Source organism: Colobus angolensis, unplaced genomic scaffold (genome assembly GCF_000951035.1).
Source record: "Colobus angolensis palliatus isolate OR3802 unplaced genomic scaffold, Cang.pa_1.0 Scaffold440, whole genome shotgun sequence".
NCBI lineage: Eukaryota > Metazoa > Chordata > Mammalia > Primates > Cercopithecidae > Colobus > Colobus angolensis.
In genome coordinates, this window is record NW_012117822.1 from 1,821,643 (window position 1) to 1,839,048 (window position 17,406).

General features: G+C 37.4%; 1 protein-coding gene across 1 annotated transcript in view; it reads right to left on the reverse strand.

The window, feature by feature from the left end:
* Nucleotides 1–17,406, reverse strand: part of LOC105522843 (double-stranded RNA-binding protein Staufen homolog 2-like) — a 166,387-nt gene that overhangs the window by 96,749 nt on the left and 52,232 nt on the right. The window contains exon 4 of the mRNA XM_011957437.1: nt 9,774–9,887. Within this exon, the coding sequence (XP_011812827.1) occupies nt 9,774–9,887 (114 nt within the window). The remainder of the gene's footprint in view (nt 1–9,773; nt 9,888–17,406) is intronic.

Consider the following 17,406-nt stretch of genomic DNA (forward strand, 5'->3'; position numbering starts at 1 on the left):
AGAAATGTGGTCATGCTGTTCTAAGCATATATGAAATTATAAGTCAGTTATAAAATACACAATATTCAATCTTCCCACTAGCTTCTCCTATAACTCACTGTTGATTCTGGAAACTGCTTATACATCTGAAATGAAAAAAGTGAAAGATCACTATGGAAATAGCAGAATATTCTTTATTACTTAAAAAAAAAGTTCAGCTCAGAAGTGTTTCTAAATGGAATTTCAGCAAGGAGAGAAAAGTAACCTTTGCCATAGGCAAACATTCTTTTAACGCTCTGATAAATACTGATGAAGACAGACTTATTTATTATTCCTTCAGAAAATAAAATTGGTTTCCACTGTTGAGTAAATAAATTCAAAATTCACAGTCAAATCTAATTGTGCTATAAAATGGGCATTATTTCCAGAAAACTGGCTTCTTTCCAAAAGAGAATAGACTCTGAAAAACCACGTTTAAGGCAATATTTGATACAAAATTCAGAAGGTGAATGCTTAAGGCTTCTTCCTTCTAATCCTAGGATTGAACTGGCAAACTTTTCCTGCAAAAAGAGATAGTAAATATTTTAGGACTTGCAGGCAATAAGGTCTCTGTCGTAACTACTCATATCTGTCGTCACAGTGTGAAAGTGGCCATAGGCAATACCAAAATAATGGTTGTGGTTGTGTCCCAGTAAAGCTGTATTTAGAGGCACTAAAATTCAAATTCCATATAATTTTCACATGTCACGAAATATTATTTTTCTTGTGATATTTTTCAGTCATTTCAAAATGTAAAAGCCATTCTTAGTTCAGGTCGTGGGCTAAATCTGACTCACAGGCCATAGTTTACTGACTCTTGTTTTCATCCAGAGTCTATCTATTTTTAGTCTATTATTTAGCTAGAATAATATCTATCCTGTGGTGAGAAGCTCCTGGTGACTTTTCCTGCTGTAATTTTTTTTGAAGATATGATTAAATTCCTTAACTATAAAATACAATTTGTGTAAAAGGAAAATTGTATATAATAAAGTTAAATGTTGGCAGAAGACATTTTAGTTCTAAAATCAAGGGACAAGTTTCGGAAGGAGGACACATTTTGAAATAAAAAAAAAAAATCAACAAATATGAAAGCACTTTACCAAAGCAAACATTAAAGTTGATGTTCCTTTGTCATATATCTGTCTTAGCACTCTAATTCATAAAAAGTAAACAAAAATCAAGTTATATTTTGAATTTTGGCAGCTCCAGGACCTCCTGGAAGTTGCCAGCGGCAGTGATTAGACCCAATCTTTCCACACCCCACAGCACTCAGCGCTGCTGACGTACAGAGCAAGCAAAGCCGCTGAAGTTCAAAACCTGCACTGAATCTACCTCCAACAAAGAACGCCAGGACCCACTGCAGTGACCCCTAGGATGATGACATGGAATCTCTTATTATGCAATGTCACTTAAGTATGTCTTTCATATTAATAAAAAACTTTGTCTTGGTAAATTCTTGCTCAAACCTATGATGTCTCTTTAGATTCTGAGGAATGCAGTCATGAATGACATTATTCGGTGAATAGTGACTTGTACACTACATTGCTAGAATAAGGAGGCTGACCCTGGTACTTGAAGAAAGCAATTTAGGACACCATGAAAAATGTACTCATATGCATAATAGGTTAGAACAATGAAAAGTTATAAACAGAGAAAAGAACTAATGGAGATATATGATGGATTCCTAAGGCCAATTACATGTATTTAGAGTACATGAATACACCAAAATCAAGCTCTGGGATTCTTTCACAAAAAAATGTCCTTATAGAGCCACCACTGGAAAAAACTTACTAGGCCATACATTCTATTTCTCTCACTAATTTTAAACTAATTCTACCAAATCTAAGTCATTCTAATTTTCTTAGAAATTCAATTACTCCCATCCTATAAGCATATATCAAGTACCTCTTAAGTGCAAGAGCAGAAACACTGAGAATACTGAGGTAAGTAAGACTCTGCACTGGATCTGAAGGAGATCACTGCCCAGTGGGGTAGATCAACATGAAGAGATCTTGGGAGACAGTCTGATAAGCGTAACAATGGATAATGTACAATGTATAGACAGAGCACAAAGGAAGCATAGGTTTAACTCTCTCTTGGTTTTAGGAAGGCCTATTGACTGGAGTGACATCTTGGTTGAATCTGACAGAACAATCAAAATTCCCCTGTGAGCAAGGAGAGAATGGGCCAGGCAGAGGTACAGATAACAAGAGCATGAAATGTGGTAACTCAGGACTGCTAGAGCGTAAAGCGTGGGTATAAGTTAAGTACAGGGTGAATGGTAAAAGATGAGATTGAAGACACAGGCAAAGAACCAAATCACAGTCTCTTGAGATTTCATCCTATAGACTTGTGCATCCAACACCCATGTGGCTACCGAGCACCTGAAATGTAATAGTTTTAAATCAGATGTATTAGAAGTATAAAATACATACCAGATTTCAAGTATGAAAGAATAGTATCTCAATAATCTTAAAAGTTGATTATATGTTGAGATGATATTTTAGATATATTGGGTTAAATAAAACGTATCATCACAATTAATTTAAACTGTTTCTTTGGACTTTTTAAAATGCAGCTACTAGAAAATTTAAAATTACGTATGTGACACTTGATCCCTTTCGTAGTAGTCCTTGTGGTTGATTCCTCAACAACTACTTCACCCCAAGCATTTAAACCAGAAGCGGTTACTTCTCCTGCCAGCAACTGGTGTAGAAATGGGCACATGACCAACCCAACCCAGGCTTATAAATTGAGGGAAAGATAGCTGGAGGGGTTCCTAGTACAGATGTCTTTGCCCAGGACACAAGAAGATCAGCTCTCTCCTTCTGGATGTGGTTATACTGCACACAACACAGAGAACTCCTGTGGTCATCTTTCTGAGTCAGAGGATGAAGTGGAGGATGGCAGAGCTAAGAAATGGGAATAACCTGAGAACTTGCTGACATCATTGAGCTGCTTTATCAACAAACCCTGGAGCTCACCCTTCCTTTGAACTTCCTGTTATGTGAGATAATGAGGTTCGTCATTATTTAAGCCAGTATGAGTCAGGTTTTCTGTTACTTGTAGCCAAAAGCATCCTGGCTGATACACTCCATTAGACCATAATTACCTCAAGGGCAAGGGAGTACAGATACTATCACTTAAGACCATCTCGTACTGCAAAAGTTCTGTACATAGTCTACAATCAATATATTATTGTCATGATAATATATGTTGGGGTAATACGTGGGAAAGCTTTCGTTTTCTTAGTTCTAAAATACCATTAGGCGTAAGACATTACAGCCTAATTACTCAGGCGAGGAGATTTTTAATTAATCAGAGAATAAACTACAAGCAGAACTTAATCAAAAATAGAATACCCATCAGATTTGTAAATTGTTACACTTCATAAATGTCCTTTCATCAAGAGGCCTGACTACAATCCTAGTCAAAGCATATACATTTGAAACAATTCAGATTAATTTTACTAATGTGGACATAAACCCTTAAAGGTGATTTAGCAAATATACAACTGCTATACCTCATTATTCTGAGAATTAAGCAAAACAATGTATGGAGAGCCTAGCACAATATCTAGCATATGGTTCTTGCTTATTTTCCCTTGTAGAATTGGATTTTTATTCCAAATACAAATGGTTCCCAACTTACAATGATTCAACTTATGATTTTTTGACTTTAAAATGGTGATACACATTCAGAAGGAACTGTATTTCCAATTTTGAACTTTTCCTGGGCTAGTAATATGCACACTGTACTCTCTTGAGATTCTGGGTGGCAGCAGCAAACTGCAGCTTCCAGTCAGCCACTTGATAATGCGGAAAAACAACTAATGAGGTAGGCTAGGCTAAACTATGATGTTCAGTAGGTTAGGTGCACTAAATGCATTTTCTACTTATAGTATTTTCAATTTAGATGGGTTGAAGAGCATTTGTAATGTATGAAATATGCAGTCATTTACTCTATGTGGTAATCTTGCTTTTACTAACTAGAAGTCAGATTACAGTAAATACTAATATACATATGTTAAACTTCATTGACTAGTTAATGGTTGGTTAGGTGGTTGATTTACTAATTCATTCTATCATTTATATAAAGCAAGTAAGTTCAAGATCTAACCTCAACACAATAAGGTAGGCAGCAATAAAACTAGAAATTAGAAGCTACAGTGTTTTTACTAAGCTACATCTACTTACCCAATCTTTGTGAGATTTGGTGATATTGACAATGCAATCAGAATGAAGATGAATAAAAAGAAAACGACGACAGGGAAGGAAGTTTATGACTTTGGGGCTGTAACTAGAAGATGACTAATGTAATTAAAGGAGACAGGAAAAGATAGTAATATCCAAAAGTGATGAGGAAACATGTAGAAAGGGTGTCACGACAGAGTCAAGAATAATACTTGGTGAGTTACATCAAGCTAGGAGATTACAAAACCCTCTTGAACTATTACTAAGAATGTCGCTTTTAATAACATACACTAACCAATACAACCAACCTCCAAATAGGATATACCTAAAAATATTGAGCAAAACCCTCACCAGCTCAATCTTAAAAAATAAATGACAAGTTCGAAATTTCATAAGACAATTGGCTTAGCAAGGACTAAGACTGTAAATCAGTGACCTTTGTATGCGCTAGTGTCTAAAGGAGTATTCCTATACACAGTTGTTCACAGTTAGCTCATGTTTGCTGAGAAATCTGTATCTGAAAATTTAAGCTATGTTTTTATTCTGGACAATTAAACTAATTTGAGTGTGAATTTCTAATATCATATTTGTTGTGAATAAGGTAAACAAATGTCAAAACATTCTCTCCAAGACACCACGGGGACCTCCAGGCAAACCCAGCCTGAATGACTGCCCACTGTCTAGATGAGAATTCAGGGTTCCAGAACAGGAAACTCTGGCCTACAGACGTCTTCCCTAAAGTCAGACAGGAGTGGGCTTAGACCACTTTTTGAAGACTGATAATTACTTTAAGAAGTCTGGGCCGGGTGTGGTGGCTCACGCCTGTAATCCCAGCACTTTGAGGGGCTGAGGCGGGTGGATCATGAGGTCAGGAGTCCGAGACCAGCCTGCCCAACATGGTGAAACCCCTTCTCTACTAAAAATACAAAAATTAGCCGGGCGTGGTGGCATGCGCCTGTAATCCCAGCTACTCAGCAGGCTGAGGCAGGAGAATCACTTGAATCCAGGAAGCGGAGTTTGCAGTGAGCCGAGACCACGTCACTGCACTCTAGCCGGGGCGACAAAGCGAGACTTCATCTCAAAAAAAAGTGTCTGAAGCAGGCCTTAACTAATCACTGGCAGTTGGAGAAGCTCTAAACCAGGCTATGGGTTAAATTTAGTTCATTCCAAGGTGGAGCCAACACACCAAGAGAGCACAGGAGAGGCAAAAGGATGGCATCCTTCACATTTCCTTGGACTCAAGACTGCATGAGTAGGTGATAAAGCAATGAATCTGGCTGTTTTTTTTTTAAACATTAGGTTTAATCAAGTATTATCTATATACAGTAAAATTTACCCTTTTTAGAGTGTAGTTCTGTGAGTTTGACAAATGCATACTGTCATGTTTCTACCACCACAATCGAGATGTAACACATTTCCATCACCTCCAAAAATTCCCTCATGATACTTTGTAGTTAATTCCCCTCCATACCCCCAGCCCCTGCAACCACTCATCTGTTTTCTATCTCTATAGTTCTGATTTTTTCAGAAGGTCATATAAATGGAATCTATAGTATGTAGCCTTTCGAGTGGTTTCTTTCACCAACCATCATGTAACTGACAACAAGGTCAGGGAGACTGGGACACAGCTGATGAACAGGAAAGTGGTAGGAATTGAAGTTAGAGAAGTGGAGGGAGCCAAATCATACAGGAGTTTGCGTGTCATAGAAAAATTTTTTGCATTTAATAGGAGGTGTGATGGGAAACCACTGGAAGGTTTTGTGTAGCTGAGTAATGTAATCAGATTAATTTTTCACGCCTATAATCTGAGCACTTTGGGAGGCTGAGGTGGGAGGATTGCCTGAGCCCAGGAGACGGAGGCTACAATAAGTTGTGATTGTGCCACTGCACTCCAGCCTGGGTGACAGAGCAAGACTCTGTCTCAAAATAATATGTGAAAGAGAGACCACAGTGGAACAAAGGTAGAAAGGCTCGTTTAGAGGCTACTGCAGTCATCGGGGTTAAAAATGATAGTGACTTAAGCTAGAATGGTAAAATTGGAGGTGGTGAGAAGCAGTCAGGTCAGAGACATAATTTAGAGGAAAAGATACTGGGACAATATGTAGCATGTGAGGGGGACTAGGGGTTCAAGGAAAGCTCCAAGGATGGTCTGAGCAACAAGGTAATGATGGTAACATTCACTGGGACAGAGGAAAGGACAGAAGAGGTAGGAGCACGCATGGTAGGGGGAGGCAGGGAACAAAGTGTTCCATAAATTTGGACATCATCAGCATATAGATGGTATTGAATCTTTCCCCTGATCATTTTGCATATCCATATCAACTTCTGATAGAGAAATTTCACTTAACAGTCTCTGTCCTGTTACCCTTTAATACAGCAAATGAATGCACAAGGTAATATATTCAATTTCCACTTCACAAAGCTCCTACAGTTACATTTCGAAACAATAAGAAGATAAGCTATAAAGGTTCAAGTCTAGAGAGTTCTTCCATTTCTTGCCTTCGTTTTCCACACAGGTAAGAACAACCTGAGTTTCCTAAGAAGGACCACTTCCAAATTTCACATATACTTTTTTTCTCAGAATACCAATTCTGTTTGGTCAACTGCATTGGGCCAAATGGATTATGATTAGAAACTTTTAAAAAAATGATTACGATTTTTCTTGCTTTAAAATGTTTCCCTGTTTACTAGCATTTACAAATTAATGGGTGAAAAAGCATTTAGTGGTCCAAGTTTTCCACCTTATGAGATCAAGTTGATGCTGTTATGGTGAAGGAGTACGTTTTCCTTAGACAGACCCTCAGGTTGGGGAGAGGGTAATGGCAACATAATGCAGAAAAGCCAGAGGGCATGAAGTGGGGGTTTACTTTGTGTCTCCTTTCTCCAGGGAGCCCAATTATCCAAGAACAAGAGAGGAGCAGTGATCACACCACCTACTTTCCACCTCCTAGGCCACTACAATAGTGTTTGATGTACAGGATGATTATTCCTGTCCATCATTTATTTCAGTCATTTATTCATCTACCAATTTGACCATCATCAATACATTTCCTGAAAGTTTCTATCTTAAAATTTCATGCAAATTTGTCATCTATAAAATAGTTGTATTTGCTTTAATATAAAAATATCTTAATTTATCACTGAGTGCAACTGACATTCAGTTAGATGTAGTGAGTCTATGTACAGTCGTGCAGGTGTACACTGCACACCTCAATGGGGTGCATTCACGTTGCAGTTATTGTGGATTTATTACAAATATTTTCTGTCAGATGGCAGTAAAATGCCTTGAGGAAGAGGTACTATTTTTCTAATTTGTAAAGGTGTCATATGGGTGAACATTAGCCCTGAACTTTGAGTACCTTGGCATAGGAACTTGGCACAAGCCTGAACTAGCCTCATTATCTTATATATGAAGAAGCCAAATTCCCAAGAGGTGAAGAAACAAGGTCCCAAAGTTCAAGGCAAAACTGCATTTGATCCCAGTCTGCACTCTCACTCCAGTGTTACAGCAACATGCCACCTCTGTGAACAGTGGGTTGCTCTTTTCAGAGGTGTGGGTTGCTGATGCGCTCTTTCATTTCTTTGCTCAGTCTTAGAAGAGACCTTTCCAAGACAGGTGTCCCATGCTGCTTTTGACATTTGCCTCTACCATGAGTGGATGCATAGATAGATATAAAGTTAATTACACTGTACTTGCCCAGTATTCAAAAAGGTGAAGTTGCTAGACTGTAAGCTCCATGAGAGCAAGAACCATGTCTGACATTCTCCTCATGTATCCTTAGCACCTAGCATACAATTTATAGTTTATACAAGGAAATGTAATACTCTTCTGTAAGCTAATTTAGGTCATGCCCCTCGGGTTCCTACTGCACTCTCTTCTACAGCTAGGGCATATGTCAAAGTAAAACCCTCAGAGGTACTGGAGTGGTCTCTAAGCTGCTTTCCATATTAATATGCTACAATTGTTTATTTTTGGTTGGGCTCATTCAACCTGGACCAGGAAGATCAGCTATAGAATCGTAACAGCACTGGAATGGATCTTGTAAGTCATCTAACCCAACTCCTTCATTTAACATAACCAGGAAACAGAGTTGCAAGGAAGTAACAGAATCCATCCAGGTAGCTGCAGCAAACCTAGACTATGGTTCATTCGTAAAACTCCGATTTTCTGACCATCAATTATTTGATCTTCCTTAAATATCACAATACTTCCCCACCAATGAATGAATAATGACTGGAAACAAACAATGTCAGAGACATTGTGAACTAGAAAGGTGTGCCCTTAAGAATGTTTTCCAAGATCTTGTTTGAGTTGGACAATGATAAATTATGAGTCTGAGAAGATAGCCTATTTATTCTTTCCAAGCAAGAGGTACTACTGAGATAGAAGAAAAGAAGATTAGTTAGGTAAGACTATTAGAAGTCCTCAAATTTACTGAAAAATGGATATAAAGCTGGATTATAGTTGTTCTGTACATGAATGATTAATTTAGAAAGCATAACTGGTTAGTCATACAGCAAACTATGTATGTCTATTTACTCTGACTCCAAGCCAGAAATCCTATGATTTAGAACATTAGTTTAGTCTAAAGTGATTATTTTAACGAAAAATATGTATTCTTTTGTAAACAGGATGTATTCTCAAGCTGCTATCTAAACAATAAAAGGAATTTGTTTATTAAGAAACAATACGCTTTTCAGATTTTTAGCTTTATTTCAGAAATAAACCTTCAAAAGTAAAAACAACACTGGAACTTCATTTCAATAATATCCCAAGTTACGGGACTACGTTGATGACTCTGAAAGTTTACACAGTTGTTCTATGTACAGTCATGTGCTGCATGATGATGTTTTGGTCAATAACAGACCACAAATATAATTGTGCTCTCAGAAGGTTACAATACCATATTTTTACTGTACCCTTTCTATGTTTAAACATACAGATACCATTGCATTACAATTGCCTATGGTATTCCACACAGTAACAAGCTGTATACGTTTGCAGCCTGGGAGCAGGAGGCTCTACCACATAGCCTAGGTGTGTGGTAGGCTCTAGTATTTAGGTTTGTGTAAGTCCATTCTGTCATGCTTGCACAACAACAAAATCACCCCATGATGCATTTCTCACAACATATCCTTGTCATTAAGTGACGTATCACTGTACATTCTATAATTCTATAACATAACACTCTTTTTAACAGAACCAAATGAGTGTATTACAGGGAGACTCCACTGTTACCTATATTGTTTGGTTGACCCTTCCTCTCATATGTAACTATTAAAGATAAAAATAACCTGTGGGACAACTATTTCTTTCTTATAAAATAATTCTATATTTAAAATAATAATGAACTGCAAACAAGAAGTCTAAAATAATTTAAATCTCCTATGATATCAATTTCCCAACACAGTCAATTTTGATTTTTCAAGTCTAGCAGATGATGCTAGCGGATAACCTATTAAGGAAAGCAAAGCTGCGTGTATGCACACAGCTTCCATTTTGATGGCCTTCCATTTCCAAGCTGGGCCATAACATAGCAAAATGGCAGTGGCATATTATACCTGATCATGGCTGGCTTCAATGGAGCTTCCAATAGCATGGAAAGTCATCTGCACAGGGGTTAATGTCAGACAGGTCACACACTCTTTGCCACTTTGTCTATCACAGTAGTGAACCTATAACAGAACACACGCAATCCACTGAACACCATTTTCAGAGGGGACAAGATGCAATAGGTCTTTTGCAAAGGGTCTAGATTTCAGGAAAATTCAAGTAATTTACACAGAACACACTTTAAATATCTAAAACCTTACTGAACCCCTCTAATATCTAGGATTTGAATTGAATCTATTAATCCCATCTTAAGTCTTTTTGAGGATTTAAGGGAGTTTAGGAAATGCTATGCAAAGTGCTTTTACATTAGAGCTAGTAGAAAAATTCACAACTAAATGCTACACCTACCTTTCAAGTCCAGCTTTTTATAATACATGATCCATAAAGGGCTCAAGCATAAGCTGAAGTCAAAGTTCATCTGATTCTAATGTAACTTTGTCAACCTGAATTTTTTCTCCTCTTTGACTGCATGTGTATATGACTGCCACATAATTGGTATTGACACTCTTCTATTTCTACAGTATAGTCCCTACAAAACCACTGTTGAATATATATCACTATATCATGTTCTGTTTGAAATTGTGACATTACAATCAAATTGAATTAAACTGAAATGATTTGTAACGTGCAGACCAAAATAAAGTGGTCACAATATTATCTTTCATTTAGTTAAATACAACTAACCTTTATTAAAGCCACATGTAAGACACTCCACATCAGAAGTAGGGTACATGGGGAAGGGGGAAGAGTTTGAGTCCATCTTCCCATTAAGAAAATTTCCATCCTTCCATTTATCTACTGTCAAAAACTTCCAGGTTTTTAAAATTGTAAGCTAATAAAGTAAAAAGAGTATCGCTTTTGTAATAAAATTAATGAAAATATGCCTATAGAATAAAATGGGCTTCCTACTTATTAGAGAGAAAATTGGTTTTATTAGCTATAACTTGCTCAATTTGTTAAATGTGTATAGATTTAGGATAAAGGCTTAAGTGAAAATCTTGAATTTGTGAGGAAGAAAATTAAAACACATACCTGAGTTAGTTCCTTGTCTTGGTTTTTATTCTATATCTGAGTTATTTCCTTGTCTTGGGTTTTATTCTAATTGCTGCATAATGTCCATACATTTTTATTGTAGAATATGGCCTACGTTTATTTTATCATGTATAATATGGATCTGACTGAAAATTACAATATGAGCCCAGTCTAATGGCTTAATAATTCAAGTTTTTTAAACCACTAGGGTTGTTAAAGAACGGCCATCATTTTTCCTGGAGGTAGGGAAACTTCCTCCTGGGAATCTATAAAAGTAGTTTAGAGCTCAAATCAAGTCAACATAAAAGCCTTATTCCCAAAGTACTATAAAGATTTTGTTATAAAAAATATTTTTACCAAGTTAACCTTGGGGAAAAAGGTTTGACAACCGTTCTAATTCACCATCCTACACTTCCTGAGCAAATTAAAAGCTCAATGTATACGAGTTCAAGAATGTGGAAGTGTTGTTTACTATGCAGCAACTAGGTATGAAGGGGAAAAATGAAACTTATCACGTAACAGGTTTATGTAAAAGCCAATAAATGCTGACACTATAATAGCAACAGTTCACAATCATTTATGGTACAGTTAAACTATTATGTCTGATATAGTGCTATTATAAAACATACTCTTTTAAAATTTAATAAAATATAATTACCCTTTCCACACCAACTGAAAGTCTGTATGAAAGACATGACAATCTCCTAAATATAAAGTGACAGTAAACACACTTCCATGTCAGCTGACTTACTGCAGCTCTATTCTTTCTCCTAGAGAAATGAAAATTAGGACAAAAATAGGACAACTGCAGTCAAAAAAATAAACTTTAAACTTTGTTTCCATCAGTGACTCAGATACCATTATTGAGAGATATAACTTTTCTCCTAAATATATACAATTCACTGTGAAGCCTGCAAGTATCTAATAAAACACTGTGTCCTACAGACATTCAATATGAGTGTGTTTACATATATAACTCATATATGAAAGATAAATGTAAAGGTGCAAGTTAGCACACAGCTCCAAAGATGTCACAGCACCCAATGATGTGACAGACATTGCTAGTTGTCTTCCAAAATTCTTCCACAGTAATTCTTAGCCAGGCACTTGGAAGCAAAGAATAAAGACCATATTTTCCAGGCTCCCTTGCAACTGGCGATATAACTAAGTAGACTGTAAAAGAAGGAATTATGCGGCAGCTTCCTGAAAACTTTTAAAAGAGGTTTCAAGTGCATGCCTTTTGCTCTTTTTTATCCGTTTTGCCAACCTGCTGTTTGGAGTATAGGTATTATCATCTTGACCATGAGGACAAAGGCCAAAACCTAGATGAGAGTAGTGAGTTGGAAGGGACCTGGGTCCATGAGGACTTCATGGAACAGAATCATCATGCCAGCTGTAGCCTGCAAGCTTATGGACCTTTAAGTGACAAACAAAAAAAAATCGCTGTATTGTTTAAGCCACTGGGCTTTTTATCACTCACAAAATAACCTAATCTCGCGAGATTTTTTCCTATTGGCCCAGAATTGACACCAAGACCCATGGCCAAAAACAAAAGAAGCTCTAGAGAGCTGCCAATATTTAGGGCTAGGCTTTCCCCCAACCCGCCTTGTAGAAGTCAGTACAACTGATCCAATCACAAAAAACACACAAAGGAACAAAGGATGGGGGGGGTGCATCAGGAGGGAATCATCTGGATTGTCAGCCTGATGAGAAATACAGTATTTCCAGTGAGTGGGTAGCTCTAAGAGAATAGCTGATAGAGAGTGGGAATACCTGCATGAAGGGAGGCTGACATTTCACTCCCTGGTGGGAGGCTTGCTGAGAACCAAAACTGTAGGCCCCTTTTGAATAGAAAATTTGACCAAGTTTGCTGTATGTCCCTGGCAGTTTAGAAGCATATGAAAATATAGAAATTGGGCTTGGAGGTATCTGAGAGCTTACTGAAGGAGTCCTAGGTAGGTAGTGTACCTGAAAAAACAACAAGATAAAGGAAGATATGATCACTTCCTACCTCCATGGCCCTTGAACAGCATGAGAGAATCCCAGCAGAAGCCAAGGGGCTACTCACGCCAGCCAAAGTAACACTCACCAACATAGGGGCAGAGCACAGACCACTGGTAAAGCCCAAAGGAAATGTGGCTTTCCCTCAGGGCCAGAGGAGGCCACTGACTCAAGAGACATGGACATGATGTACACGGAAAAGCACAATGGAGGCCACCAGGAGTGGATGAAACCAGGATGAGTAGCAGCTTCCTCTACCCTAGTCACCCTCCAATCCTCCAGAGCAGTAATAGAGGTAAAGTGTGCAGGAAGATGTCTCCGAGCCAGGTTAAGCTCCCACCCCACCAACCACAAATACAGATGCTGGAGTGACAGGAGGAGTGAAAGAGATCAATGTACACTCTCCCTCCTCTAAGTCTCTGGAGCCAAAATGAATGGTTTGCAATGGAAGGATATGAACTTGGAGTTTGACACTGATACATTACATTTTTAAAAACTAAAAGCTAGCCAGAAAACTATGGAATTTGCCAAAGGTATCACAAAGGAACATGAATGGGAGATGTGGCAGAGCACAGAGGAAGGGGGTGACTGGAGAAATAGAAAATCATTCTGTGTTACATCCCTACTGCATTGAGACTGCTCAGTAAACCAGATAAAAATATGTAGGAAAAAACATGAAACTCTTGCTTGAGGACCCAATTTCAAATTAAACCTAATAATATGCTGATAAAAGGCCTTAAGAAAAAGTCATATTTTACATACTCAACCAATGACTCATAAAGACAAGTTAAATATGGCTTTCTTCAGGTATATATTTTCTTCCTGGAAATAAAAATATCAGTGCTCATGAAACTGTAAATTTAAAAAAATATGTGAATGACATTTTGAAATTCACTCTTCTAAGTCTCAAAATGCCTCTTATGATTCAAAGCATTTGCAGGAACCAGGAATCTTAGAACACTATGTTAAAATAATTAGGGCAACAAAATTCCATTCATTGTGTCTGTAACACACAAATCGTCAGAACTGACTGGGTAAAGTCTTTCTGCTAGAACAAAGCAGTGCGTTTCTACAAACGTGGCCCTAAAAATTCCAATGCACAATGTCATAGGACCTTGATTTTTATGAAAGAAAAGTGAATAAAGGTAACTACAGAAAATTACAAAGAGTCATCACCCTGTGTTTTGTTAACCAATAATAAAATCCTAAGGCCTCTGCAACCAACTTAATAGACCCCCTCTGAGTCAAGGGGACCTCAGAGAAACCTGAAAAACTGAATTCCCAGCCATGACAGAAAGGGAGGTTGGATATGTGCAGTAATTTTAGGCATAACTAACCAACATTAACATTGAAATAGAGACCATAAGACTGATGAAACATGTTATTTGTGGCAATATGATTCTAAGTTCCAACCTGACTCTGGTATAGCATCATATGACAGATAGCAGGCCCTGAAGGAAATTAAAATATTTTACCCCAATATATATTTATATGACATACCTTGAAATGGCCCTGCAAAGCAGTCTCTGGTGGGAGGAAGTTGCACCTGTAGAGAAACTCCATTAATGTGGCCAAGCCTCCCCCTTTTTAGGTCTTTCCTGGGTCTAAGAGATGAAATCAGAGTCTGGGCTGAGCACGGTGGCTCACACCTGTAATCCCAGTGCTTTCAAAGGCCAACAGGGGAGGATGCCTTGAGCTCAGGAGTTTCAGACCAACCTGGGCAACACAGGCAGACCCTATCTCTACAAAAAAATCAGCCAGGAGTGGTGTGCCCAGGAGTTTGAGGCTGCAGTGATCCATAACTGTGCCACCATACTCCAGCCTGGGTGACAGAGCGAGACCCTGTCTCAAAAATATAAAAAATTTTAAAAATGAGAGTCTGACAACTTTAAGGTCTGAAAAGAGACATTTACCATCTATTCTCTCTGAAAGCTGTTACCTATGAGGCTTCATCTACATAACAAGAACCTTGACCTCCACAACCATTCCCTTTATCTTAAGCATTTATTTCTAAACTGACTTTGAGTCTTTAGACAAAGCTTAACACTTTCAACCAATTGCCAATCAGAAAATCTTTGAATCTACCTATGACCTGTAAGCCATCCACCTCCTTCACTCTCCACCCAGCCCCTTCCACAGCTTCACGATATTCTGCCTCCTTAGGTTGAACCAATATGCACCTTCCATGTATTGATTTGATTTTACCTACAATTCCTGTCTCCCTAAAATGTAACTACAATGCCTCGGGCACACTTTCTCAGGACCTCTTGAGACTGTTCCTTGGGCTATGGTCACTCATTGGCTTAGAATAGACCTCTTTAAAAATATTTCAGAGTTTAGTTTATCAACAGTTTAAGATTTATTATTTATAAATTATATCATTTTCCTGCCTTTGGTACTCTAAAATGTGAGCAACCAATCTTGATTTTTATAATGGTGTAGAGCTTCTTCTGGATTTATAACACCATCAACTACTATAAATTGATACTTTGTTTCTTTCTCATGAATTTACAAAAACTATTCCACTGAAAGGTGAGTTGTCAATTGCAATATATCAATTAAATAAGATGGCTTTCTTTGAAATTTGCAAATCTATAATTTTTAAGATAAGTTGCCTAGTTTGATTTGTAATCTCATAAACCCAGATGAGACACTACTATACTTGAGATGGTATACTAAATTTCCTAGTTTGATATGTCATCTTCTAAACCCAGATGAGATATGATACTTTAGGATTCTGATATTGACTTTGCCAGTCTAAAGACTTCCTTTTTTCTGAAGAGAAAATCAGGAAGTATTCATAGAATCACTTCAAATATTCATAGAATTTAAGAAACAGACAAGGCACTGTGGTTCACACCTGTAATCCCAGCACTTTACAAGGTCAAGGTACGAGAACTGCTTGAGGCCAGGAGTTTGAGACCAGCGTGGGCAACAGAGAGAGAGGAGACCCTGTTTCTATTTGAGTGAATGAATGAATGAATGAATGAATGGTTTTAAATTACATAAAACACTAGGTGTGTGAATTTTTTTCATGCTGTTTTGAAAATAAGAGGGATCATCCAAATAAAAATTTAAATTTCCTACCCCCAGCTCTGAAAAGAAGTTGAGTCAAACTATTTCCTGCAGAGCTAAAGGTTCTTGATGTTGCATGACTACTAAATATTTTACTAATCTCAGCAGGGAAGTGGGTTAACTGCTTGTCTGTCAGATGTTTTTAATGGCCACCCCCTATGGAACAAAAATGAGGAGGGTATAAAAAAGACCTATGTTTAAAGAAAGTTCCTTGTTAGATCATTAAGGTATGAGATACATAGCACAATCACTGTGTTAAGAAAACATATATTTGATGAGTACACCTCAGATTCATTAATTGTGGAGTTGACTTCACAGTAGTAGGTAGCAATTCCACCGCAGGTACTGCACAGAGGCCTTGCACAGAAGAGTACAGGCAGCAAAGAGCTAAAGAGTGACAGTTTAACACTAAATCTTAGCAGACTCAAAACATGCTTGATTCTTGCAGCATCTGCACCCGAGTTGTACAAAGGACCTAAATCTTTACTAAGACAAAATAGCATGTTCTTACAAGGCGCAAAGCAGCTTTCTTTCATAAATATTGAACTAAATAAGTAGATTAAGTTGGTTTCAAAACGTTCTTTACTACTTTTTTAGATCACTTGATGACATGTAAATTATTGTATTTATTTGAGTTAACTATAGTCAACAGTACAAATCTACATCGTTAGTTCTATTTATAACTAATGTATAAGTAAACAAAATTAATTTATCCACGAAAAGTATATAGAACTGTAGCTAGCTCATGATTAGCATTAATAAATATCAGTCTTATTATAACACATCCACTTATAATGTAATAACATAAATGATGATATATAATTATTGAGAGTAATACTAATGAGAATAATATCTGTTACTGTCTCTTCAGTTTTTTTCCCAATCCTTTCCATAACTAACAAACACCATATCCACTTCTTTGTAACAAAAATGTGAACATACATTTAACATGCTTGGTCGTGTGTCAGTGTTTTAGTTGATGCATAATCTGTTTCACTCTAAATGCAATATGCTTGTCACATTAACGCCTCTAAAAGGACAAGGATAAATAAATGAATGAAATCGTATTACACAGACTGAGACACAACTTGGAATTATCTTTTCTCTCTTTTAAAAATCCTATGTTTTAGATAAGCTTTGAAAATTACATGCTTATATTTGATAATCAAAATCTGGCAGTAAAGTATAAAAATTTATTTTTTTGTGTAAGCCACGGATAAAAATTATCTAACAAATGCAACAGATGTGATGTCAGCATTGTTTAGGGGGAAATAACATTCTTAAATAAGTGACAAGCATGTACATGACAAAAATCCTAAACACTTGCTCTGTGCTTTTTTTTGTTTGTTTGTTTGTTTGTTTTGAGATGGAGTCTGGCTCTGTTGTCCAGGCTGGAGCGCAGTGGGGCGATCTCGGCTCACTGCAAGCTCCGCCTCCTGGGTTCACGCCACTCTCCTGCCTCAGCCTCCTGAG